We start from the raw sequence: 27,888 nt of genomic DNA, 5'->3' as shown, positions 1-27,888 counted from the left end.
AGAGGGCCACCTGGCACAGGTTCTGTGACCCCCACCCTGTTTGTTGCAGTACCACATAGCAGGGGTGTTGTCTGTGACCAGCCTCCCCTTGATGGATAGAAGAAAGCTTTCAATGCCAAGCAGATGGACCTCAGCTACAGAAGGATGACATGTAGCTAGAATTCTGCCAGAAAATAGGTGTGTCTGATCTCCAACTCAATCCAGAAGTGGTGCACTGGTCACCACTGTCAGTTCTTGGTAGGGAAGGGAGAGGGGTCTGTCGCTGACCCAACTGTGGTCCAGCAACAACCACAGCAGATTCTTTGCTATCTCCTCCAAAATCTGAACATGGTCAGAGAGATCCCATTGATGTTAGGCCCACTGAGACTTCAGATTTCACTGCAGAGTCTGCAAATGTCACCTGGCTTGCTTGACACGCAGGACGTTTGGAGGCCGGCAGTCCTGACAGCCTAAGAATCAAACTCACTGAAATCCATGACTGAGAAGGGAAGATCTGGATTATACTTTGAAGGTCCTGCCTGGACTCTTTCCCGGGAAAGAGGAATGAAACCAAACTGTATCCAGAATGTATCCAAAATTGCAGTAGTGTGGAGGTGGTTAACAACTGCCTGAGGCAAGCCCACGTTCAACAGCCAGGTACCGATGTATGGAAAGATAGACACCCCTGACCTCTGAAGGTGTGCTGTTACCGTTACCATCACTTTTATGAACACCTGTGGGGCACTGGTGAGACTAAAGAGGAGCACAGAGTACTGAAAATGGTGCTGTCTCTTCATGAACCCCGGGTAGCACAGATTGGCCGGCAGGGTAGGGATAAGAAAATAGGTACCCTCCAGAACCAACACCACCATCCAGTCTCAGGGTTTGAGGGCAGACCAGCCCTAGCCCAGTGTAAGCATTTTGAATTTCTCCTTCCAGAGGAAAGCACTGACAGGGTAGAGATTGAAAACAGAGTCAAAGCTCCCATTCTTCAGTGTCGGGAAAGCAGATGGGGTAACACCCAGTTCCTACTACTTCTGCAAGACAGACAAATGGTCCTCCGCCAGCCATTCTAGTGATGGAAGATACTGGATAATGTGGATGACTCACTTGTCTGAAGTGATTGCTTGCCACTCCTGAAGAAAATATTAGATCCTGTCTTCCCTAGGTTGGCTGTGTGCCAGGAAGGACACTCTAAAGTGGGTTTGAAGCTGGAGGGGCGCGGAACTGAGTTGCATGCTGTCTCTGATGCCTTTGGCATTAACTTTGTGAGCAACATGCTAAGCTATGAAAGGGATGGGAGGCAAAATTGCTGATGGAATTGCCTGGTGGGAGGCAGGTTGGGCTTGAGGTGTGGTCTGGCGCTAAACACACTGGAAGCTGCTGCCATAGACATGAAGGGGGCAAAACTGCTGATGGAATTGCCTGGTGGCAGCAAAGAGACCCAAGGAATGTGCCATGTCCCTCATTTTCTTTATCCATTCCAGGTCGGAGTCCACTTTCTCGGCAAAAAAGGTCACAGCCATCAAACTGCCTGCCCATTAAGGATGTCTGGATACCCAGGCAGAAGCCCATGGACTTCATCTATGCGTGGTGCCAAAGTTCTACAAATATGTCATTTACCTGACCCAGACAATTGTGTACAGCCTGCAGTGAATGACAAACTTTGCTGCATTACATTGTTTCAAAGCTTGGGTTAGAGACGTCTGAAGTTAGTCTGGAACTTCTGGTAGAACCTAGGCACTGTCTCATACGGCATGAGTGTATTGGACTAGGAGACCGCTGTCATTCACGGAGCACAAGTCTCAGGGATGAGAACGTGTGTGTGAAGAGGTCTTGTGAATCTTGGAGTGGGATGGAATGTTTAGGTTCTATGATGTCAGATATTGAATGTAGGAGACTGGGGAAGAAGAGGAGAAAGAGAGCTGAAGGGAGGAGCTCTGCTGGAGGTATTGTGTACTTGAAGCATAAATAAAGAAAAAGAAGAATATCTTTGCTGTGTTATCATTATACTGGCGACGAGGAAACAGTCTGCGCAGGGGGCAGATTAATTGCAAGGGACACCTCCACCCCTGGAAATATTGTCCTTCCAAGTCTACACTGAAACCGTTGAACCTGAAGATCGAAGGCAAGTCTATTTAGTGGCTATAGCTTGGTGTGCTTGGGATACTTTATTGAAATCCTAATGACATTATTGAGGATCATCAATCATAAACGTTCACTTTTGAATGTATTATTATATTTTTGAAAACACGTGCAGCGCTGCTTTGTTTTGACAAGCTACAACGGAAATGTTTTGGATGCCCGACAAAGTAAAACTTTTTAGATGCGCTTTTATCTAAGTGCTCATTTTAAAACAGCGAGCTGTTTTTTTTTTTTTTTTTTTTTTATAAACAACAAAGCGCAGCCGACAGCTCTCCGCGCGTGAGCTTTGCGTTGCAGAGTAGCGCAGCCACGCTGTTGTGGCAACGGCTGCCATGCACTCGAGCGCGGTGTGTGAAACTACCATACGCTCGAGAGCACCCGTGTGACAGCGTTACGTGTGCTCGAGTGCGGCCGCACAACGGGGCACGGCTTATACAAGAAGAAAGGATCAAACAAATACTTTAAATGTCACGCAGCTAGAAAATTACATGAAATTAATGCCTGCATTAACCAAGTTAAAACAACAGCACAGTACCTGATGAAATACGAGCTTTATTATCCAGGAAGTGAAACAAGGAAGTGGAGATGGAAAGAGGACTACGAATAATACCAGGAAATAGTAATAAAAAGAAGACTAAAAGGAGTTTACTATGTTAGTTATTTTTTTTAGCTTGTTATAATAAATGATTATATACATTTTTTATTTTAATTAATTGTGTTCGTTTTTTGTATTTATTATATTATTTAGGTAAAAGAGCGCTTTTCAGTGAGTAGCACGCGACTCTGGAACCCAACAAGAATTAGTGATGGATTAGTATCGGGAAATAATGAGTACAGTTTTAGTATTATGAGTTATTTTGAGCCGCAGATATGAGAGTTTGTTAGTTAGATTGACTGGAGTAATGGAGGGTTGGAGGAGGAAAGAAATCCAGAAGTGTAAATTGGGAGTATATCCTTCATTTACTCAACCCAAAGGCTTGGGATGGGTAAAGTGGGATGGAGGAGGAAAGAGTATGTGGAAGGGTTAGGGAGAGCATAGTAGCAGGGTGAGATAAATGAGGGAGAATTTAGTAGGGTTGTGTGGGAGGTCACGGTAGTAGAGTGAGGTTTGGTGAGTTAGATGTGGAAGCGGAGGGAAGAGCTTAGGCAGAGTTATTTAGGAGATGAAAGTAGTAGAAAGGATTTGGGATGGGTCAGAGTGGGAATGGAGGATAGTTTGATAGAGATATGACATGATGATGATGGGTAGGTAAGTGTGATAAGTTGAGAGTAGGAATTCATAGATATCTAGTATAACAACCCACCCAGGAGCCATGCAATGACCCATGAACATGCCAAGCACAGAAACAACATATACACATACATATATATACACACACACACATATGTACAAACACATGATACACACACATACAATACATAATTAGAACCATGGGTAAGTATACTTAGTCAAACAGGTTTAAAGAGTGTGTGTGTATTTTATTGTTATGACATAGTAGCGATACATATTTTCTAAAGAACTATACATAACTAAAAATATACACATAATCAGAAAACAATATTTATCAACATAGGCATGTGCAGTCCATAGGTGTTTAAATATAGTGGTTATGAAGGAAAGAGACAAATCCTGAGTAGTTTTCTGAAGACAAGAAAGTTATCTGTGGCTCTTATAGTTGGGGGTAATGTATTCCATAGTTTGGCTGCTTGAACGGAGAAGGATGTACCACCTATAGTCTTTTGTAGGGGCACCTCTACTCTTGCAGGTGTTCCCTCACACACAGGGACTGAAATCGTGCCTTTTTGAACAATTGACTGACTCATTAATAAGAGATCAAATTGTGAGATGTTCTTATGAAAAAAAGATAAGAGAAAAACTGTTGATTAAGGATCCGTCCTTGGAAGAAGCCATACAGACTGCAAAAAGAATGGAACATGCAGCCATGTGGTTGCAAGAATTTGATAAGCCGTCGCAAGGAACATACTGTACTGTTGAAGAGATAAAGAAATAAGTCTGATTTGAACAAAAATAAGAGGGATAGAAGGAGTGAACCGAGTGTAGAAGGAGGAAAAACGAAAAATGAGGGAACCGAGGGCCAGAGAAAAATTGATTGGAGAGAGAGTAAATGCTACCGGTGTAGGGCTCGGGACATATTGCATCTAGTAAAATGTGTGCAACAAGAAATGCATTATGTAGAAGCTGTGGAAAAAGAGGGCATTTTGCTAAAGTGTGTAGATTCAAATCGGAGATGAGTGGTGGTAATAAAATTCATGTAGTTGATCAAGAAACCAAAGATATGGACTAGAAGGTTTGTGAGATAGTCTTGACTGTGAATGGAGAATCTCTGGACAGTATGTCGGGTGTTCAATGTGTGGGTGGTTCAAAAAGGGAGAAGACGCAAATAAGAATTGAAAGTACTGATGAATTGAAAAAACTGCATGCTCAATTAAGTCTGAACAATGTGTCTGTCAATGTACTGATAAGATTCTGGGAGCTTGTTCACACTTGTTTCTAAAGTGACGTTTCAATCGAAATGGCCAAATGCACAAAATTCTCAACTTGATGAACCAGATATCAAAGCTGTGAGTTATGCTGGACAACTAATAGAAATTCCGGGAATGAAATGGATGATGATTACCTTCAAGAATAGGGCTGTCTATGGAAGGGTGTATATTACTGATTATGGGACAGACTTATTAGGGTGGCGTCATCAAAAGGACCTGGGCATAATTTTAAATCCTAATGCGAAGGAACCAGTGATGTTAACTGAAGTTAACGAGGAAATTAGTGAGGTACTTCGACAAGATTTGTTTGAAAAATATCCAAAAGTATTTTCTACCAAGTTAGATTTATTGAAAGGATTTTCACATAAGATTATATTGAACGACAATGCTAAACCTGTAGTTCATAAAGGCCGCAAATTCCCTACATGATGAGGGACCCATTGGACAAATTATTGTATGAGGGCATTAATGAACCTATTGAAGCTTCAGAGTGGCTAGCGCCAATTGTAGTGGCATCAAAGGATGGAGGAAAAATGTGTTTATGCATTGACCTTAGAGACTTGAATAAAAACATATGGGTTGACAAACAACCACTCCCTAATATTTCTGAAATGCTAACCATGGAAGGGAAAGGTATTCAGTGTCCTGGATATGTCATCCGCGTATCATCAAGTGGAGCTGCATGAGCATTCCAGACACTTAACCTCTTTTGCTAAGCCATTGGGGGTGTTCTGTTATAGAAGCATGCCTTTTGATCTGGCCTCGGCATCCTCCGTTTTCCAGAGAGTGATGACAAATATTTTTGGAGATATGAAACGTGTGCTATGCTTTCAAGATGACATAATGATTGTGGGGAGGAATGAAACCGAGCATGACTTGTTGTTTGAGGAAGTGATGAGTAGACTTGAATATGGCTTAACCATAAAAATGGAAAAGTGTAAAATTAGACAACGTGAGGTAACGTATTTGGGACATGTTGTGAGTGGTGAAGGAATTAAACCAAAGAAGAGTATTGTAACTGCAATTGAAAATGCTCCAGTACCTAGTAGTAAGGATGAACTGAAATCGTTTCTTGGTTTGGCGGAATATTGTTCAAAATTTTTAAAGAATTTCTCTGAAGTGGTGGAACCCTGGAGGAGACTAATGAAGAAAAATGTAGAGTATGTATGGGATGAGCAATGTGAGTCTGCTTTTAGTAATATCAAGAGATGCATTGTGCATGCGCCCACATTAGGACATTTCGACGTGACAGCGAAAACTTATATTACTACGGATGCCAGCAAGGTGGGCATAGGTGCAGTTCTAACACAAGTCAAGGACGGGGCGGAGTATGTAGTAGGATTTGCTTCTAGAAGATTGCAAGGTGCGGACATGTCATATTCGGTTATTGAGAGAGAAGCCTTGGCATGTTGCTGGGGGATCAATCATTTTAAGTTTTACGTGTGGGGTATACCTTTTAACTTGAGAACAGATCACAAGCCCTTGACATATATCGTCAAAGGTGGTAAGGGTTTGGCAGGAAGTATCACTCCACGAATATCGAGATGGTTGTAAACGGTAATGGGTTACAATTTCCAAACTGAATTTTTATGAGGTAAGAAGAATGTAGTGGTGGATTGTTTATCAAGAATGCCAGTGGAAGTAGGAGAAAGAGAGGAGGAAGATACTGTAGTGCAGGAAATTGGAGAAGTTGTGGGAAGTGTAGCGGTTAGTGTTGAAGAATGGGAACTTGCTAGAAGAGAAGATTTAATCATGGATGAGGTAGAGGAGAAAGTTGTGCTTGTTTGGAAGGATGAGGATGTATTGAAGGGTGAGTGGTCTAGCTATTTTAAAGTTAAAGATCAATTGAGTTTACAAGGTGGCAGATTGATGAGAAGAGAACAGTTAATTCCGCTGGTTGGGGTTTGTAAACACATAATTAGGATTGAGGAAAGTAAGACAATCCTTTTGGTCAGGAATGGATCGGGAGGTGGAGGAAATTGTAAGTAATTGTACGGCGTGTGCAAATAGTGATAAGACTAAAGTTGTGCGGCACCCTCCTCTGCGGGCAGTGCCATTTCCAAGCAAACCTTGGGAGAAGTTGGCTATAGATTTTATAGGTCCTATAAGAAAACTTGGTGAGAGGAGCAAGTACATAATAGTTTTAGTGGACTATCACTCAAAATGGTTTTTGATCAAAGCGGTAGGGCAGGTGACTAAGTCAAATGTTATTGATTTTTTTGAAGAAGCTTTTGTTGAGGAAGGTATTCCTAAGACGATTGTGTCTGATAACGGTTTGCAATTTGTCTCTAGAGAGATGACTGACTACTTGGCTAGGATGGGAATAACTCATGAAAAGGTCGCTTTGTTCCATCCGAAAACTAATTGATTAGTTGAGAGGGTGAATCGAATTGTAATGGAAAATATTCAGTTGTCATCTTCCGTGGATGCGCGAGTTAAAAAAAAATATATGGGCGCTCAGGCCGACCCCTCATTCAGTTACAGGAGTGTCACCGTTTGTGTCCTTGAAAGGTAGGGAGCCTGGAGTGAAAGAGTGTCCCGTGTGGCTAAGGGAGGAAGTAAGGGTGATGGTGGATCGTGAGCTTGTGAGGAAGAAATTTGAATGGAAAAAAAGAGAAGCTGCTATGTATTATAATAGGATAATGGGTGCCAAACAATGCCACATACAGGTGGGTGATTGGGTCGTCATGAAGAAGGCAAATATAGCCCAAAAAGGGGAAAGTAAGTACTCAACTCCTCATAAAGTAAAAGAAACCAAACATAATGTAGTGATCCTTGAAAATGGGTCGGTGTGGAGTTTAGGGAATGTGTGTAAAGTTAAATGTTGATGCATTTCCATTATGTGATTTATGTAATATGGCATAGGTGTACGGTATTAAAGTATAACGTTTTTTTTAATTTTATTTATAGTATAATTCAACATTATAAGGGGAAAGATGTGTGAAGATGTCTTGTGAATCTGGGAGTGGGATGGAATGTTTAGGTTCTATGATGTCAGATATGGAATGTAGGAGACTGGGGAAGAAGAGGAGAAAGAGCTGAAGGGAGGAGCTCTGCTGGAGGTGCCGTGTACTTGAAGCATAAATAAAAAAAAGAGAAGAAGAATATCTTTGTTGTGTTATCTTTATGATGTGCTTGCCAAAGGTCTCAATGCACTTTAATTCAAGATCAGGTGGGGTAGTGGAAAAGGCTTTCAGGTTTCTTACTTGTGGGCACCTACCCACCTAGCTCTCAGGTGCAAGACGCTGTGTGATTAAGTTGGGGGAGGGGGGGGGGGGTCGTCTGGTGCTGGGCTATAGTGACAAGCTATTTGCCCACACACCAGAGGTCCAGAGCACTGTTTCTGCCCAAGTGCCGGGAAGGGTAACCATGAGCGTTTTGTTGAAGAGCAAGAAAGGTTCAACATGTGTTTGGCCCAATTGAATGATCTCTGTGAAGACATTAGTCTTCACCTCGATGGTGGTTAACTAAAGGACAAATACTCCTGCCACCCTCTACATCAGCAACAGTGAAGGAGGCACATTCTTCTGTTGAAGGCCCAGGAGGATGGTATCTACAGAGGTGTCCAGGCCACAGTCATCCTGCAGTTACTTATACCAACTGTCTTTCTGGTGCTGGGGAGCAAATTCATCCCCTTAAACAAAATTGTCATTGTGTGTTGGGGCTAAAAATACCGTGGAATTTCTGGGTGCTGCCACGTGATAAAGGCAAGGTATTTAAACAGTGGGGTGGCTGGATGGCTTTTCCCAACAGGATCCGAATGAGTCCTCTGTTGAGATGAGTTTGAGTCGGAGTCAGAATGCACGATGGGTTGTGCCACCATCTCTTCTATACCGGCATCAATGCAAAATGGTGGAGCTGGAATCAAAGACGGCACAGAAGCGGATGTAAAACCTGAAGCAGGTTCGGAGGGCACAGACTGCGCAAAGGTTGGACCTGCCTGTGGAAGTCAGACTGGAGGCCTTCGCATATCTTTGGGATCAGGAAGCACCAGAGGGCGTCAGTAAAGTGTTGAAGAGGTGCAGCATGGCCCCACGAAAGGTCCCCACTTACTGCAGCATCACAGATTGACATGGGAATGCGGAGCAAGACCTAGAGAAACGCTGACGCCATCACGCTCTCTATAGCGTTCAAGAGTGGCTGGAAGGGGCAGAGTCATGCTTGGACTTCTTACGCTTCTTTTTTAATTCACCCAATGACTTCGACCGCAGCAACAGCTGCTGCATGAACGACAGAGCAGGAACGCCACCTTCCTTTCAACCTTGATCAGTCACGGTATGGAGTCTTTGGACAATGTTAGGTTTCACCCTGCGGTCCCATTTGGCCTTCTAATTCATCTGGGCACAGCTGTCGCAGGCCCTGGGGTCTTGTCCCAGGAACCATAGTTAAACTTCATGGGGATATGTCAAAAACATTTATTTGCAACAGTTTCTACATGGCTTGAACTCTGTTTCGGAGGTGACATTTTCCCTTGCACACAGGATTTTAAAGAGCTTGAGAGGAAGAAAAAAATCTCAAGAGACCAAGTAGTAGCTCCAGACTTGAGTCTGAAGGTGCTGAAAGAAAAGAACTGACATCAAAGCACCTGGGTAGCGTTAATATGTGGCTTTGCTTATCACCTCCAAAGTGGAATAAACTTGGCACGAAGCAGCACAACACCACCTACTGGCATGCAAGAGTACTGCTTGAAAGCTTCTGGATATGCCTGACACCAGGGGAATATTCACAAGGTTGAAGTATCCATCGGAAAAGTAAAATGGGAAATGCTGATACCAATTAATTTTACCATGCTGTCTGATTAAAAAATGAAATCAAAGGGCAGTAAAACAATGAAATTCATAAAGCCGTCATTAGCGTTACATAAACCCAAAAATAAAATAATTTCCTACCATGCCTGTAGATAGATTGTCTCTTTTTTCCAGCCTTGTGATGATGGGCAACTCTGTTTCCAACAGAGTGACTCTTTGGCTTACATTGCCCATTGCAGTCTCCAAGGTGTGTAGTTTAAGATCATTTTGTTTTTGAAACAACGCAATTGTTTCATTGAGTTCATCCAACGAGTTGTGAAAGGCCAGGACATCCTGCAAAGAAGACAGAACACTTGGAAATGGAGATCAGTCCATTTAAATTGGGTTTGTATTTATTCAAATTATTATTTGAGACCGTCTTCCTCAACAGCAGCATATTTGTATGGTAATAATGACCCCAAAATTCTCTGAAATAAAAAATAATTAATGCAAAATTGGTAAACCAAGTAACAAATGACATGCATGTCCCTAAAATGGGTAACAAGCAACAAAATACTGCTTTTTTGCCTGGATTCACTTGCTGCTCAGCGAGGTAAAGAAATAGAAACAGGCAGCAATTCTCAACCACAGCGTTTTCTAAATAAAACTTCCAGTCTGAGCTTGTTTTACATATAACATATGCAGAGCCCTTTCTGCAACTATGTCAGGTTGGGGGAAAAAGACAGGCAGTTCAACAGACTGATCAAGGTGGAATTGTGAAGCCACTTTGGAGAAATTTAGGGTTTGTACGAAGTACAATCCTATGCCTATGTATTTGGGAGAAGGCTCTTCTAAAGTTTATTCCTGAAACTCACTGACATATCTGAGTGAAGCGATGGCGACCAGGAATGTTACCTTCCAAAATAAAAACTTGCAGAGGCATGAGTGGAGGGGTTCAAATGAAGGGTCAACTAATCTTGTTAATACAATATTTAAGTAGCTTGGTGGTAACTCCCTTAGCCCCTCAAAAAAGGCTTTGACGAATAGAATCCTAAATAGAGAAGTGCGTTGCCTATTTTGTAAATATGTAGCCACTGCCGCTAGGTGTAGCCTTATAGATGCAAAAGTTAAACTAGAAGTATGCTGATGAAATAAAGCAGACATTGTCCTCTAACCTAGCTCTTAGGGGCTTCACGTATTTGGAATGCAATGGTGAACAAATCTTTTTCATTTACCAGCCTAAAAGGCACGACCAGTAGGTCTGTGTGCCTCTTCAAGAATGTCCATATACTGTTGTGAAAGATTGAGGTAACCAAATTCTAGGACATCAGGGGCTAGATCACAAGGTTGAGGGACCTGGGGACTAGGTGTCTGATTTCTCACGTGGGAGCCACCAGAATGAGGGTGAGAGATGTCTGCTGAAGTTTGCTAGCCACAAACAGAAGCAGTTTAAGAGGTGGTCTGGAGATCTGCAAAGCCTTTGTCCACTCCCGGTAGGTACTCCACTAACAGGTGAATGTTGTATCTGAGGGCCCACCTTCATATGGGCTGGGCAAAATGAGAAAGCTGAGGGGATCGAGTCCCCCCCCTTGCTTTTGGCGATAATATAGAACTGTCATGTTGCCCGTTCCGATCAGGATTACTTTGCCAATGAGGTGAGGAAAGAAGGCTTTCAGCGCTAGGTGAACAGCTTGTAACGCCAGGTTATTGATGTGGAGATGTCTCTGACTGGGTGTCCAGTTAGATCTTGGGAATGTTCTCCCCAACCCATGAGGGAGGCACCCGCTGTTATGGTTCTCTGCAGAACTGGATCTAAGAAAGGCAGTCCCTTGAACAGGTTGTTTGCGTCTGACCACTGGCAAGCTTGACGGCTGACCAAAACTGGATCTTCCCATTGACGCTCCGCTTGAGTCCATGGATGCGCTGAGCATGCATGTTCTGTCTGGGATGAGGAACTATGGCTATTCATGAAGCCATCCTACTGAGGAAACGCATGACTGCCCTCACTGCTACCTGTTGATCTGGTTGAAAGTACAGAAGCAGTGCCTGGAAAGACTGTATCCTGGCAGTTTTGGGTAAGCTATTCCCAATTCTGAGTTGACAATTGCTCCTAAGTAATATTGGATCTGAAGGGGCTGGAGGTGCAATTGTATGGCATGGACTGTGAAGCCTAGTGGGTGAATTAGGTTTATAGTGACCTGAACTGCTGCACTTTTGATGAGCCAGTTGTCTAGATATGGAAAGACATGCATGCTTTGCCTGCACAAGTAAGCATCTACTATCGCAAGGCATTTGGTGAAGACCTTGGGGGCGGTAGTGACTCCGAAAGGGAGCACTTTGAACTGGAAATACTGACTGTTTATTACAAACCTGAGATACCAGCGATTTGCCTGGTGAATAGGAATGTGAAAGTAGGCGGCATTGAGGTAGAGTGCAGCCATGAAGTCGCCCTGTTGTAACAATGGAATGACATCTTGAAGAGTGACCATGTGAAAGTGCTCTGACAGAATGCATTCATTTAAGGGTCTGAGGTCCAGGATGGGTCGCAGGAACTCGTCCTTTTTAGGAATAAGGAAGTGTAATGAATAGACTCTTGAGGAGTGTTTGTACTTCTTCCCTGAGCAACTGCTGATGTTGTGTGTTTGCAAGCTGGAATATTAAGAGCTGTGGAAGTGAGCTTTGGACAATAACCATATTGCATAATATCTAAGTCCCACTGGTTGGAGGTGATATTCCGCCAGGCGGGAAAGAACCCTTGTAGTCGACCCCAACAGGTGGTATGTGATGAAGGGGAATGATTGGAAAGTCAGGGTTTTGTAGTTGTGGCGGATGGCTCTGTAAATCCACCTTTGACTCTACCTTTGCAATTGTTAGCCATGTATGGTATGAGAATCTATAGTTTCCCCTAGGCGAGGCTGTTTGGGTCTGATGTCTTTTGTATGAAGTGGATGTCTCAAGGGAGGTGGTCTTGGAGTCGCCACTATAACAGGGGCAGCGAAAGGAGCCACAGGAAGATGGTGTCTGTAATGCTTCCATAGCCTTAGCTGTCTTATTATCTTTCTTGATCTTTTTAAGGAGAGTGTCAACTTGAGGACCAAAAAGATGTTCCCCATCAAGTGGGAAGACCAGGTGGTTTTGTTGGACCTCAGGTTTAAACCCTGAGCCAAGTATGCCTGAAGAGAAATCTGGAATGTATCTCTCTAGCTGCAGTATCTGCAGAATCGAGGGCTCAGCAGATGGCTGTGTTCCATATTACTTTGCTCTCGGAGGCAATTTGGTATGCCCTTTTTTTTAGTTCTTCTGGGAGATGTTGGAGTATCTCCTCCACCTCGTTCCAGTGCGCCCTGTCTTACCTGGAAAGGAGACCGACTGAACTGCAATCCAGCAATGATGGGCAGACTGGGCAGCCACTCTCTTTCCAGCAGCGTCGATCTCTTTACACTTTATCAGGTGGGGGTGCCTCATCAGATGTTTGCGAGTTAGCTCTTTTGGGAGCTGTTGCAACAACCAAAGAGTCTGTCCGAAGTTGACCTTTGATGTAAATGGGGTCATTAGGTTACAGTTTACACATTTAACATCTAGAGTGTGAAGGGCTCTTTCATCAACTGAGTCAGGCTGCAGAAAGAAGACTGGTAGCTCAATGGACTGATTCATGTGGAAATGAGAGACCACATTAGAAAGGAACGTCGGATTGGTGCGAAGAACCACTTTACCCCTATGAAATTGGAAGAATGGTTCTTCCAGAGTTAGGGCCTGTAACTCACTAACACATCACAGATGTGATAGCAACTAAAAAGGCCACTTTCCATGAGAGGTACTGAAGAGGACATGAGTAAAGTGTCTCTAAAGGAGATTCCATGAGCCTGGTAAGGACAATATTAAGGTTCCATGATGGTGCAGGAGGCACTATAGGTGGCCTTCCATGAATGCTTTGATCACTGGAATTCTAAACAGGGATGTATGTTATCTATTTTGCAAATATGCAACTATAGCTGTGAAATGTGAGCAAATGGAGGTGTAAACTAAATGTGCTTTTTGTAGATTAAGCATGCATCAGGCAATGTCTTTGACAGTAGATTTAATGGGATATATGGGTTTGGGTTGACATTCTGCAAAGTGGAAAAGCTTTGTTTGCTACTAACATGCTCTGGTAGTGGGTTTACGAGCTTCTCTGATAATGTCCATACATTCTGCAGGCAAATCTAAGTAACCAAACTCTATGCCCTCAGGAGCCATATTGCAAGGTTGAGATTTGGCGTCTGAGTGTGTGACCCTGGTTTTGAGTGAGAAGGTCTGGCCTGTTGGGAAGTTTCTCGTGGGGGACTACAGTGAGGTCCAGTAGTGTGGTGAACCAGGGCTGCCGCACCCATGTGGGAGCTACAAGAATCATGTTGAGAGAGGTCTGCCTGACCCGTTGAACTAGAAATGGAATGAGAGGGAGAGGCGGAAAATAGCCCTTTGAGTAGAGGAGGATATGGGTACCTGGATGCAAAGTCTTGGCATGTTGTTTTTTCTGCCGGGGCAAAAAGATCTATTTGAGGTGTTCCCCATTTCTGGAAGTATTTTTGAAGGCCTTGCAAGTGGAGTTCCCATACGTGGACTGTATCCTGCTGAGCAGGTCTGCAAAGTCGTTGTCCATCCCTGGGAGATACTCTGCCAGCAGGCGAAAGTGATTGTGGCAAGCCTGTTTACATATTGTCTGAGAGTTGTGATAATTGGAGTGACTGTGTCCCCCCTTGTTTTTGAAGGTAGTACATTGCTGTCATGTTGTCTGTGCGGACTAAGACAACTTTGCAAGAGAGGTGATGAAGAAATGCTTTCAGAGCTAGAAATACTGCTTGAAGCTTTGAGGAAGTTGATATGTAGGGATTGATGATGGTGTATTGCTACATACACTACGTGCATGCGGCAGCACTACGTGCAAGGTAAACAGTGGTGCAGAGTGTGGACCATTGGCCTCTGCTTTCATTGGCCTTCGCTTCCATTTTGGTTCACGACTCCATTTTGTCGAGTCTGGTTCGGTGCGTAAGGCACTGTTCTGTGTTTTTCCACAAGCTTCGGCAAGCTGAAGGGTGGGGTGTTTTTCTGCTCAACTTCGCTCCATCTGCCTGGTACGAAGGGCGCTATTTACATTCCACGAGCTATCAGTTAGAACAACAGGGGGATGCGCCTGTACACAAGGAGGAATGCAAGCTTCACCTTGGAGTCCTCTCCTGGGAACTTGGCCCGTTCTGAGGAGACGTCTCGAAGGGTGAACAAGGTACCGCCGATTGCACAATTTGTAAAGGAGGGGGTCTTTTTCTAGAAAAGACTCCTGGGCGTTAGTAAATACTATAAAAGTTGGGGGCCTGGATGGGCTGGTTTAGGAACTCTCTCCTGGGTTGGACGCAACGCCAGGAGGACTGATTGTCCCGAACAGAGGCTCCCTGTGTCAGCTGATTTGGGTTCCCCAGCATTGTGTACGGCGGAGGGATGCAGACGCTCTTTTCGGTGAAGCTTTTCAATTTATTAAGTGTATTGTGTGTGCGCGCGTAATGTGTACTTATTCTTGCAGTCATTTTCATGCTATTGAGCATTGAAGTATATTGTGTGTGCGCGCGTAATATGCACTTACTCTTGCAGTCATTTTCATGCTATTGAGCATTGAGGTATATTGTGTGTGCTCGTATTATATGCACTTACTCTTGCAATTATTCACAGTGCTTATATCCTTATCATTATTCTCATGTTATTCTCCTGATGTATATATATATATGTTAGAGTGGTTTAGTTTTGCTAGCTGAGAACTTGCCCCTTAAATAAACTTGATTATTCTACTTACGAAGGTGTTTGAGAGTGATTGCTTTACATTGTGCCTTAAAATATCCTGAAGTGCATAGTTTTGATATTCTGAAGAGTAAAGCAGCACAAATTGGCGTAGTCGGCAGGATTCGGAAAAAAAAAAAAGGGGAAAATGCTTAATAAGATCAAAGCGAGCTCAAAAGCAGGTTCTCAGGTAGCAAATCCAGACATAGAAATACCGGGATGGGAAACTGCCCCGTATAAACTTTTAGCTCAGGAATGGTCACGTTGTGCTGGTTTGTGTGAAAATTGGAATGCGTGTATGTTAAATGTGGAACCTGAAGATCTTCTCATTTGTTTACGGAAAGTTTCGATTGACAAGGGAAGGGAGGTTTGTGCGTTGGGGAGGCGAGGCTGGATCTTGCTTTCTGCGTACCGAAAGTTGTATGAAAAATGTTTACAGTTACAAAAAGATCACGAGCAGCTGGAGAAGGAGTTAGTGGAAGCCCGAAATTCCTCTACCATGCTAGCTTGTCAAAATAAATTATTAAGTGATAAGTTGGAAATGTACCAACTGGTTGCAGAGAGAACGGCTGTTAGCGTAGCTAAATATAAACACAAGAAACGAAGAGGGAAAGTTAATAAAAAGAAGGTGCATTTAGCTATCTCTCAGGCAGGATTAGCCTTTGACCCTGAATTTTGGGATGGAAACATCTGGGATACATCTGATTTTTCAGATGGGTCCGGGGGCGATGACTGCCAAGATGTTAGACAGGAGAAGACAGAGCGCAGGAATGTTGTCCGTGCGCAGCCCATATATCGGCGAAAGTTACAGCATAGCCCAGCTAATCCTGGAGGGGTGATGTTGGATGCCCTGGAGGATTATACACAGCAAGAACTAAGTGATGTGATAGACAGATTTCGACAGAGGTCTGGGGAAACATTGCTTACGTGGTTGGTGCGGGTGCACGATATGGGGGGCCAGGGGGTCCAATTGGATCACGGCGACGCCCCGAGGCTTTGTATGTTAAGTACAGACCCGGTTATTCAAAATGAGTTTAGAACCTATCCAGGGAATGGTCCCATGACCAATTTGTTAGAGCTAGCGGCGCAAGGGTGTGCTCAGAAGTATCCGACAGAGTCAGACTGGCCGCCTAATGATAAACCTTGGTATACTTTGAGAGATGCAGTACAGAGATTGAAGGAAGAAGGGATGAAAACAGCTATCTTTATGGGTAATGCCCATGATTTGATGAATGGAATTTTAAGTGTGTCTGTGCGAAACCGGCTGATTAGGGCCGCTCCTCCTGCATATAAGCATGTCATCATGACTTTGTTAATTAATCAGACAGGTAACCCATTGTCTCAGGTGGTAGAAGCGGTGCGTGAGTTAAGTGATTTAGGAGAATGGGCTAAGCCAGAGAGGAATTCACGGTCTGAGAATCGTACTGATAACAATAGGGTGACAAGGCGAGACATGTTTCAGGCCTTGATGCGAGATGGGGTGACCAGGAATGAAATTGATGGGATAAGCACCAAGGACATGTGGGAAATGTACCGCAAACGCGGTTTGGATAAAAAGGAGGGGAGTAGGAAAGGGAACAAGAAGGATAACAAAGTGGTGAACCAGAGAAAGGCAGGAGGGGAGGAGCGTGAGGGTGAAAAGGGAGAGAGAGGGAGAAAACCCCACAGTAGAGAGAGATCCCCAGAGGACGGAAATTGGGAGGAAGAGCACCGAAGCGCAGAGGGAACCCGGAGCAGGGAGAGAGACCGGGAACTGACAGGTTCTGGGAAAACTCGAGGAAGAGAGTGGGAGAGGGAGCTGGTAAGCTCAGAGAGGTTGCGAAGCAGAGACAGGGAGGAGGAGTTCCCTGAGAATTACCGCAAACTGTATCCAGATTTGACTTGGGCAGACTCTGATGTGCGCAGAGTGAAAATAGATTAGGAAACAGGCCAAACTCCGGTGCAGGGATGGGCTCGCAAAGATAACAGACCTCATGTCAAAGTAGAAATTTATTGGAAACGTGGAAATGTTCAAAAAGTTCGAGCCCTCGTTGACACCGGAGCGGAGGCCACCTTGATTCATGGCAATCCAAGAAAATTCAGGGGACAGTACTTTACCATTACGGGATTGGGCGGAAAAGAAACCCCGGCAGTGCAGATAATGGTTCCCATGAAAATAGGGGCACTTCCAAAGAGAGAATACACTGTCCTGATTGTGCCCATTCCCGAATACATTATTGGAATTGACATTTTGAAAGGGATGACCCTACATTTGGAAGATGGATGTTATCAATTTGGTTCCAAAAGATTTATATCAATAGCCGCCGCAAGGGTGGGGCTGTTGAAGATTCCTCCGGTAACACTTCCCCTAGATTTGATTAAAACAGCGATCATTGAATGTCCCATTTGTCAGCATGCACAGCACAGACCGGTCCCACAGGTGGTGAGAGGCCAGCTAGGTAGAGGTAAATTGCCAGGACAGATTTGGCAGATTGATTACATTGGACCAATGCCAGTAAGCAGAGGGTGTCAGTATGCCTGCACCGTGGTAGACACTTACTCTGGTTATCTCATAGCCTTTCCCTGCAAGCGCGCAACTCAACAGAGCACCCTGAAAACACTAGATCTGTTGATTCTGTACTATGGAGTGCCACTCCAGATTCAAAGTGATAACGCCAGCCACTTCAAGGGCAGACTAGTGCAGGACTATTGTGCACAACGCAATATTGAGTGGATTTTTCACATACCTTACTACCCACAAGCAGCGGGACTGATTGAGAGAATGAATGGGTTGCTGAAAGAACAATTGCGTAAACTGAATGATGGGACACTGAAGGGGTGGAGGGATAATTTGTATGATGCTTTGCAAATTTTGAACAACCGACCCCTTACAAATGCTGAGACACCTCTCATGAGAATGCTCACACCTGCTTTACAGATTAATCCGTTTACAACGAGCAATACCATTGTGTATTGGGAAACAGCTCCAGGAGCTTTGGCCCCATATCGAGCTACACCAGAATCTGCAGGACTTGACTTACATGCTTTACACATGCATCGATTGAAACCTAGAGACATCACTCTGATTGAAACTGGGGTGGGAATTCAGATTCCCCCTGAGCATTACGGTCTGATCGCCCCTCGATCTGGGCTTGCCTTGAGGGGCATCCAAGTTTTAGGAGGCGTGATAGATGCAGACTACCAAGGCGAGTTGAAAGTCATTCTCTTGAACAGTGGTGACACAGACCTAGTGGTGCAACCTGGTGATCGCGTTGCCCAAATTGTCATTATGCCGGTTTATGGAGGTGTTGTTAAGAAGGGGAGCGCCCCAGCTCTTCTCACTGTGAGAGGCAAAGGAGGGTTCGGATCTACTGACAAGAACCCAGGGGCCAAAGTGTGGATTGAATCCCCAAATAACCCTCCTCAACCCGCTGATGTCATCGCCACTGGACCAGACAATGTCCTGGTAGTTATGCGACCTGGTCAAGACAAATGGGAACATGTTCCCGCTGACAAATGCTATCTGCGAGAATGATAATACGTGTTTTGTCCTTTGTTCTTTTCAGATCATCCTGTGGAGTGCCTGTGCCATGAGTGTGGTGTATGGAGCCCGTTCGGGAGACTCCACCGGGGAGCGGGAGGGGCTCATAGCCCAAAAATTCAACCGTCAGCCGCAGATGCCAACGCTGCTGCATCAAACGAACAATGTTTGGATTCATCTAGCGCAGGAAGTGCTGAATATATCTCACTTCTGTATGAGTAACATGCAAAGCGTTCAAGATTTGATTACCACTTGTCTAGTGGCAGTGCCCACTCCTGCTGCTGTATTATTACACATCTTTAACAATACAAACCAGGATGGAATGGTGGATGTGAGTGACGTTCGCTCCCATCTGTCACTCTATGAGTACTGCCGTCATTGCCCGGAGGTGGGCAGGCGGTTGTGGAGGAACATGACATCTATACTCACGTTTAACATCTCAAGTGGGGATGTGTGCTATTCATTGACCTGTGATCCTATGAAAATAGGTAAATGTGCTCAGCTCAAATTGGAGAAAAGAGACAAAAATTTAACTGCTGCACAACGGACGTTGTGCCACTCACGGACTGACCTAACCTGTTTGAATGTAAATAATTCAATGTTTTGCCAACATGTGGTGCCTGCTGCCAGCCACATTCAAAATGTTAAGTTGCCTAAAGGTTGGCTCTTTTCTTGTGGTAATCTTTCTTTTACTTATATTCCAGCCAATCTAACCGGAGGGCCTTGTGCCTGGTCACGCTTAGGCTTTCTCATGTTTCCTATGGATACTGCTCTACACCCTCGCTATACCAGAGACACTATTCAATTACCTACGGACTGTGATTCTGAAATTTCATTGCTGTCCAAAACAGAATATGTTAGTTTAGCTAGTTCTATCGTAGGGGTGCCAGGACTTGCAGTATATAATACCAGAGTTATTAATAAACTTGCATGTTTAGTAGTCAAGAATATTAACTATACATCAGCTGCCTTAGCTGAGCTGTTATTAGATGTACAGGGAATTAGAAGAGCTGCTTTGCAGAATCGCGCTGCTATTGATTATTTACTGCTTAAACACAACCATGGCTGCAGTGATTTTGAAGGATTATGTTGCTTCAATTTATCCGACCACTCCATATCAATCAACTCCCACATAGAGGCCCTGCATAAGTTGGTGAAGGGGGTGCAGCAAGATGTTGACAAGGGGTGGTGGGATTGGGCTTTTGGATGGCTGCCTAATTTAGGCCAACTGCGTTATATCTTTGGTGTAATCATTATCATAACAGTTATTTTAATTTCATTATGTTGTTGTATTTAGTGTGTGCCTAATCTTCTATCTCAGTTTCGCCCAAGAGCATTGCCATTTCAGCTTATAGGATATACTTAGTTGTAAGTTGGCCAAATGGTCCAAGGGTGGAGATGTATTGCTACATACACTACGTGCATGCGGCAGCACTACGTGCAAGGTAAACAGTGGTGCAGAGTGTGGACCATTGGCCTCTGCTTTCATTGGCCTTCGCTTCCATTTTGGTTCACGACTCCATTTTGTCGAGTCTGGTTCGGTGCGTAAGGCACTGTTCTGTGTTTTTCCACAAGCTTCGGCAAGCTGAAGGGTGGGGTGTTTTTCTGCTCAACTTCGCTCCATCTGCCTGGTACGAAGGGCGCTATTTACATTCCACGAGCTATCAGTTAGAACAACAGGGGGATGCGCCTGTACACAAGGAGGAATGCAAGCTTCACCTTGGAGTCCTCTCCTGGGAACTTGGCCCGTTCTGAGGAGACGTCTCGAAGGGTGAACAAGGTACCGCCGATTGCACAATTTGTAAAGGAGGGGGTCTTTTTCTAGAAAAGACTCCTGGGCGTTAGTAAATACTATAAAAGTTGGGGGCCTGGATGGGCTGGTTTAGGAACTCTCTCCTGGGTTGGACGCAACGCCAGGAGGACTGATTGTCCCGAACAGAGGCTCCCTGTGTCAGCTGATTTGGGTTCCCCAGCTTTGTGTACGGCGGAGGGATGCAGACGCTCTTTTCGGTGAAGCTTTTCAATTTATTAAGTGTATTGTGTGTGCGCGCGTAATGTGTACTTATTCTTGCAGTCATTTTCATGCTATTGAGCATTGAAGTATATTGTGTGTGCGCGCGTAATATGCACTTACTCTTGCAGTCATTTTCATGCTATTGAGCATTGAGGTATATTGTGTGTGCTCGTATTATATGCACTTACTCTTGCAATTATTCACAGAGTGCTTATATCCTTATCATTATTCTCATGTTATTCTCCTGATGTATATATATATATATGTTAGAGTGGTTTAGTTTTGCTAGCTGAGAACTTGCCCCTTAAATAAACTTGATTATTCTACTTACGAAGGTGTTTGAGAGTGATTGCTTTACATTGTGCCTTAAAATATCCTGAAGTGCATAGTTTTGATATTCTGAAGAGTAAAGCAGCACAGATGGGGATCCCAATAGCCTTGTACTGAGAGTTCTCGAAGGTGAGCACCCTAGCCTGCGTGTGACACGTCTGTAGTCAGAATGATCTGAGGCACAAGGTCTAGAAATGGCCACCTTTTCAAAAGGTTGGTGGTATTCCACCATTCTCAGAGAGCGGTGAGTATGGCGGTCTATCACTAGATCTTCCCAGTTACCCTGTGATTGAACCCACACCGCTGCAGGGGACACATGTAGAGTCTGGTATGGGTAACGATGGCAATGGAGGAGGCCATCAGCTAACAGGCGCATTACAGTCCTCACGGTGAATGATAATTGTCTCAAACCTGAGGGAGGAGAGACTGAAGGTTGTGAACACAAGCCGGACTGGGGTATGCTATCTCCAATTCTGCATGGGGAATAGCTTCTAGATACGGCTGTATTTGAGAGGTTGAAGGTGGGATTTGAGAAAGTTGAGTGTGAAACCTAACATGTGCAGAAAGTCCACTGTCATCAGAGTGTGATGTTGGAATTGTGATAAAGTGCTGGCTTTGATAAGCCAGTCGTCTAGGTAGGGGAATATGTGTATGCTTTGTCTTCTGAGAACTGCTGCTACTACTGCTAATAACTTTGTACAGACCCTGGGAGCTGTGGTGACTTTGAAAGGAAGAACCCTGAATTGGTAGTGCTTGTCTGCAATTACAAATCGGAGATATTTGCGGTGTGCAGGTGGAACTTCAGAACTAGGACCATCGAAACAACACAGTTGTAATAGAGAGAAAACATCATGAAGAGTTACCATGTGAAAGTGTTCTGATAGAATGTAGTGGTTTAAGGGCCTTAGATCCAGAATGGGTTTGAGAGAGCAGTCTTTTTTGGGAAGTATAAGGAGTATACTCCTGTCCCTTGGTTTTGTAGCAGAACTGGCTCAACGGACCCTTTGGGAAGAAGGAATAGTTTCTTATCTGTAACTCCAGTTCTCTAATAGGGGTATTCCCATGATAGTCATAAGCACTGAACAGTTCCGCCCACCTGCAGGGACCCTGTAACACTTTTCTGAAAATGTCTTAAGTGCTAATGTTTGCCTTTCTTCAGGAAGTCCAGCAAAGTCACTTAAGAATGTTATTATGCAGTCTAAAGGAGAGTCTACAAAGGACAAAATTCTTCATCCTGTTTGATTGAGAAAGGTCCTGTAAGGCAGATATGCATTCAAATGCATGAATATTTTGAAGATTTCACAGAAAAAAAAATCTTTCACAAACCTTTTTGCAATATTACATAAGGATGAAGGAGGGCAGGGCAGTGTAGCCCATAAGCTGCCATTATACAGACTAAAACGTAAAGCTGTGCCTTTAAGAGCAGGAGGTCCTCCCATATTCCATCATGCTCAGCAAGAGGCAGTTACCTCGGTTCTTTTTGTAGGCTTTACTAGCTGAGATAAAAAAGTATTTGAATTATTATTTTGTCTATTCCACCGGGGAGGAGGGAGGGTCGCTTATGACTATCATGGAAATACCCCTACGAGAGATCTGGAGTTACAGGTAAGAAAATATTCCTTCTCTCGTAGGGGATTTTCATGTATAGTCATAAGCGCTGAATAGAGTAGCAAGCCCATACTCCTGAGGGCGGTGGAGTAGACAGAATAATAGAGTGATGTTTATTTATGCAAAGAGATTTCTAAGAGAAGCCTGTACTACTTGAGCATCTGTCCTAGCATCAGAATCAAGACAGTAGAGCTTAGTAAATGTGTGGTGGACAGACCTCCATGTAGCAGCTTTGCAAATATCTAATAAGGGAATGTTTCTCATCAAAGCAGTTGTGGCTGCTTTGCCCCTGGTAGAATGTGCTTTAGATCTGCCATCAAGGGACTTATTGCCTAGCAAAATGCACAAAACAATCCACCTAGAGAGAGATTGCTTGGAGGGGGCAAGGCCTGTTCAAACTGGACCATAGTTAATGAACAGTTGTAGTGACTTGCGAAAGGATTTAGTTTTGTCTAAGTAAAATTTTAAAATCCTCTTCACATTTAAAGAGGGACTTCTTCTCTATGCAGGAGTAGATGGGTTTTGAAAGAAAGTTGGTAAAGAAATAGTCTGGTTTACATGAAAATCAGAGATAACTTTTGGTAGGAATTTTGGCTGTGTTCTCATTACAACCTTAGAAGAATAAAAAACAGTGTACAGTTCCTGAGCGCAAAGGGCCTGGATCTCTCTAACCTTGCGAGCGCATGTAATTGCTACAAAGAAGGCAGGCTTCCAAGTGAAATGGTGGCGTGAAGCCTTGTGTATGGGCTCAAAAGGATGCTGCATTAGATGTGAAAGAACAACAATAAGCTCCCCTGGTGGCGATTGACGCCTAGTAGGAGGAAAAACCTTTAACCCTTCTAGGAAGTCTTTAATTACTGGAATTTTAAAGAAAGAGGTTTGTGAAGGACTTTTTCTGTTTGCAGTGAGAGCTGCCAGGTGTACTTTGATGGACGAGAATTGCAAGCCACATTTTGCTAGGTACAACAGGTATGGAAGAATAACATCTTCTCTCCATGTGGTAAGATCTAGGTTCTTGTCCAAACACCAAATGCAGAATCTTTTCCATTTTAAAGCATATGCTCATCTGGTAGATGATCGTTTTGCCTCTCTTAGAACATCCATGCAGTATTGTGGCAGTTTAAGGTGACCGTACTGCACTAGCTCAGGAGCCATGCTGCCAAATTCAACGAGAAGAGGTTGGAATGGCTTATCTGCCCTCCATATTTCGTCAGAAGGTCTGGCATGCATGGCAGCCTGAGATGTGGAGGGAGTGACCACTGTTATGGCCATTCCGGAGCAATGAGGATCATCCTTGTTTTGGAGCTGGACAGTTTGATCAGGACTGCCGGGATCAGGGGAAGTGGCGGAAAGAAGTTTGTTTGACCAGTCCATCCATAGAGCATTTTCCCTGGAGGTGAAGTTTAGGAATTTTTTGTTGGCTGTTTTTGCGATCAGATCTAAATAAGGGGTGTCCCACATGGAGAAGATGTATTGTACGATATCGTTATGCAGCAGCCACTCGTGATTTCATCCGGCGATCTACTGAGAGCGTCTGCCTGAACATTCTCTATGCCAGGGAGGTGAGTTGCTGTTAGGTTCCTGGCCAGAAGCCAGTTCCATATTGTCTGTGCCTCCAGTGATAAAAGTTCGGGATCTGGTGCCCCCCTGCTTGTTCAGATAATACACAGTGGCTGTACTGTCTGAACAAGTAGAGTATTCATGGCGAATGCCAGGAAAAAGCCAGATGAACTGTCTGTAGCTCTAGGAGATTGATATGATACAATCTCTTTTTCTGAGATCAAGAGCCTTGAATCTGCAGATGATCCATATGGGAACCCCATCCTAGCAACGATGTGTCCGTGACTATTGTATGCGTTGGGACTTGGTGGTGGAAGGGCATCCCTTTGAGAAGATTGTTCGGAGACCACCACCACTTGTGGGACCGTGTTGTATGTGGGAGAGAGTAATCCTGTCATCTCAATTGTTGATCAGCTGATTCCATTGATTTTCTAGACACTCCTGCAAGGGTCTCATGTGGAGGCGAGCATTGGGAATGAGGTGGATGCAAGAAGCCATCGATCCTAGGAGAGATGAGACTATCCTTGATGTTGAATGAGGCGCTTTTGCACAAGCTTGACATTTCAGAAGGATCGATGAACGTCACTCCTACGAAAGAAACACCTTTGCTTGCATGGTGTCGATTGTGGCGCCTAAGTAGTGCAACCTCTGGACAGGTGGGGACGTTGACCTGACCAGGTTGACCTGGATGCCCAACTGTTGAAGTTGGTAAGTCCAATTGAAATGTAGTGGGCCTCTTGAGATGTGGATGCCTTTATGAGCCAATCGTCTAGATAGGGATGGACAAAGATTCAATGCTTTCTTAGATGGGCTGCCACCACAGACATGCATTTGGAGAACGTTCTGGGTGCCGACTTGAGGCCGAATGGGAGCACTGCTAATTGGTTATGGTCTTGTCCCACAAGACACCTTAGGAACTTCTGAGGCTTCCTGGCAATGGGAATGTGGAAGTATGCATTGTGAAGATCGATGGAACAGAGCCAATCTCCTTGCTGAAGCTGGGGGATATATCTGATGCAAAGCCAGCATTCTGAACTTTTCCTTTCAAATACATTTGTTGGCTATTCTTAGATCGAGAATAGGTCTGAATTCGTGCTTGTCTTTCTTTGGTACCAGGAAATACCTTGAGTAAATTCCTTTTCCACCTTGATCGGTGAGAACTGGTTCTATCGCCTTTTTTTGCAATAGGATGTTGACATCTGCCCTGAAAGAATCAAGATGGGACATGGAGGGTGTCAGTGGAATAGAAGGCGGAGAGTTGGTAAACCTGAGACAACCATTTTGCACAATAATCAGAAACCAGATGTCGGATGTGATGCGTTGCCACTCTTACAGGTAATGCAAGATAATTCCCCCACCGGAGTGGGTAACGGAAGAGGGGGAAGGAAAGGCTCAGGGCTAAGACGCAGATGGTTGATGTCCTCCTTGGGCGGTTTTTTGAGTGGAACGACCTCCCATTTTCTTGCGCTGAGTTTGGTATGATCTCTGGTGTTGTTGTTGAGATCTAGGTGGCACCCACTGTGGAGTTTGGAATCTTTGTGAGAAAAACCTGTGGTGGTAAGGACGGAACGACTTATGCTGTTCTCTAGGTTTTTCAATGCCTACTGCTTTAAGAGTGTCTCGCTCTGATTTCATTATAGACATCTCATCATAAGCATGAGCAACGAACAGAGTAAAACCCGTAAATGGAAGGTTCTGTATTCTTTGTTCTCTTTCTGGCTTCAGAGAAGTAAGACTGAGCCATGAGTGCCTTCTCAGGGATATTCCATGACAATATCCATGCGCCGCTAATATGGAAGAATCTCCTGCTGCGCTTATGATCTGATTAAAATCCATAGCACCTTCATTGATGATTTCAAGGAAATCTTTTTTATCTTTGGGAAGATGATCAGCAAATTGTAGAATGGATCCCAAAGAGCATGGTCATATCTGCCCCAAGAGGGCCTTGGCACTGGCTGTCTTTATGGAAATGGCAGATGTTGAGCAAACTTTGTGGCCTGCCACATCTAGCTTTTTGCTCTCCTTGTCTGGTGGAGAGGAGGATGAAGGAGAAGTAGAATGCAACTTCTTAGCAGCTACAATAACCACGGAATCTGGTGCTGGGTTTGCTCTTCGAAATAGAGGATCCTGCTCTGGAGCACGATATTTCTTTTGGAGCCTAGAAGGCTCAGGCTTGGCTGTGGCTGGTGTCAGGAGTATATCCATCATTGTTTCTAGGAGAGCTGGGACCAGCGGAAGCAAGGGTCCTGCGGAAGAACATTGGTGTAAGGTCTCGAAGCTTTACAGATGTTGTCGGCGTAGGTGCCACCATAGGTATATTATCTTTTGTAGCACCTCGGACAAGAACTTCCTGAAAGGTGTTAACGTCATCAATTGGAAAGACTTGAAGTGTTGGAGAAGACTTGAAGTGTTGGAGAGTCAAACAGAGTTGGAGACTAGGAGGAATGACGTCTATGGGATAGAGATCTTGATCTACTGGTAGAGTCATGTTGGTGGTGTTGTCTGGAACTAGAAGATCGTCTAGATAAACGATGCCACAAACGTCTTGAGAAGCCTATAGGAGTCGGTTCAGAGGGTGGTACCGGAGGAGGTGCTACAAGAACGAGAGGAGCTGATGGAGGTGGTGAAAGCGATGAAGGCATTGTCGTATGTGGAGGAGGAGATGGCTGAGAAGTTGATGGTACCATCACAAGAGAAGGAGAAGATTCAGATGTGGATTAAATCCTCCTCCTCTTCCTTGGTGAGATCCGACGTCAACAAGCTCCGGGACGTCGATGTGTTTCTCTCGATGTCGATCCTTCATGACGTCAGGTGTCCCTCAACATCGATCTTCCATGCCGTGCCGACGTCGACAGAGGTACTTCGACGTCAGATGTCCATGTCTCCTCGACGGTGTGTTAACTCTCAACGTCGCCTAACGTCGAGACGCCGAGCGGTGCTGCTTCCTCCCCATCAAACTTGCTCTCGACATCCAACATGTCGGCACTGTTGCTTGCCTTGACGTCGACCGGGACCTGTGTTGTTTCTGGCAAGAAGTGTGTTTCTGGGAAGTTCTGTGTCCACTGGACAATGAAGTGAGAGCCCTGGAGGAAGACTGGCCTTTCCCTCGTTCTAAGGTCCTACAGCTAGGCAGCTTTCTTCTTCTGCGGTCTTCTCTGGCCTGGAGACAAATTTTCTCTCTGCCATGCAGAGTGCGTGTGGAGACGTTTTACATATATCACAGGCATCAGGTACATGTGAAGACGGAAGGCAGATAATACAGCGCTCGTGTGGGTCTCTTTTGGTCTTCTTCCTGCCACAGCGAGGGCACTTGTCAATAAGTGAAGGCATTTGGATGGAAAAATATCTTAAATTTGTCAGAATTTTACAAAAAATGACAGAAAACAGTCGGGCAAGATGAAAACTGCTGAGTGAAGATGTAATCAAAAGTATTTGACTAGATATTTTTGTGAAAAAAACTCTAAATAGGTGGAGCTCAATGCTTCAGGCTCCTGTCAGCAGGAGCCGGAAAAAAGAACTGAGGTAACTGCCTCTTCCTGAGCACGATGGGATATGGGAGGACCTCATGCTCTTAAAGGCACAGCTTTACTTTTTAGTCTGTATAATGGCAGCCTATGGGCTACACAGCCCTGAACTCCTTCATCCTTATGTAATAATGCAAAAAGGTTTGTTAAAGATTTTTTCTGTGAAATTTT

At 44.4% G+C, this 27,888-nt stretch overlaps 1 protein-coding gene across 2 annotated transcripts in view; it reads right to left on the bottom strand.

Annotated features, from left to right (window-relative positions):
- The window catches only part of EFCAB14 (EF-hand calcium binding domain 14), a 245,390-nt gene that overhangs the window by 123,510 nt on the left and 93,992 nt on the right, over nucleotides 1-27,888 (bottom strand). For both annotated transcript variants that reach the window (XM_069232726.1, XM_069232727.1), the window contains one exon: nucleotides 9,519-9,710. In XM_069232726.1, coding sequence (XP_069088827.1) covers nucleotides 9,519-9,710 — 192 coding nt within the window. The remainder of the gene's footprint in view (nucleotides 1-9,518; nucleotides 9,711-27,888) is intronic.

This window comes from Pleurodeles waltl, chromosome 4_2 (genome assembly GCF_031143425.1).
Source record: "Pleurodeles waltl isolate 20211129_DDA chromosome 4_2, aPleWal1.hap1.20221129, whole genome shotgun sequence".
In the NCBI taxonomy this organism is placed as follows: Eukaryota; Metazoa; Chordata; class Amphibia; order Caudata; family Salamandridae; genus Pleurodeles; species Pleurodeles waltl.
This window is presented reverse-complemented; position numbering and strand designations above follow the sequence as displayed.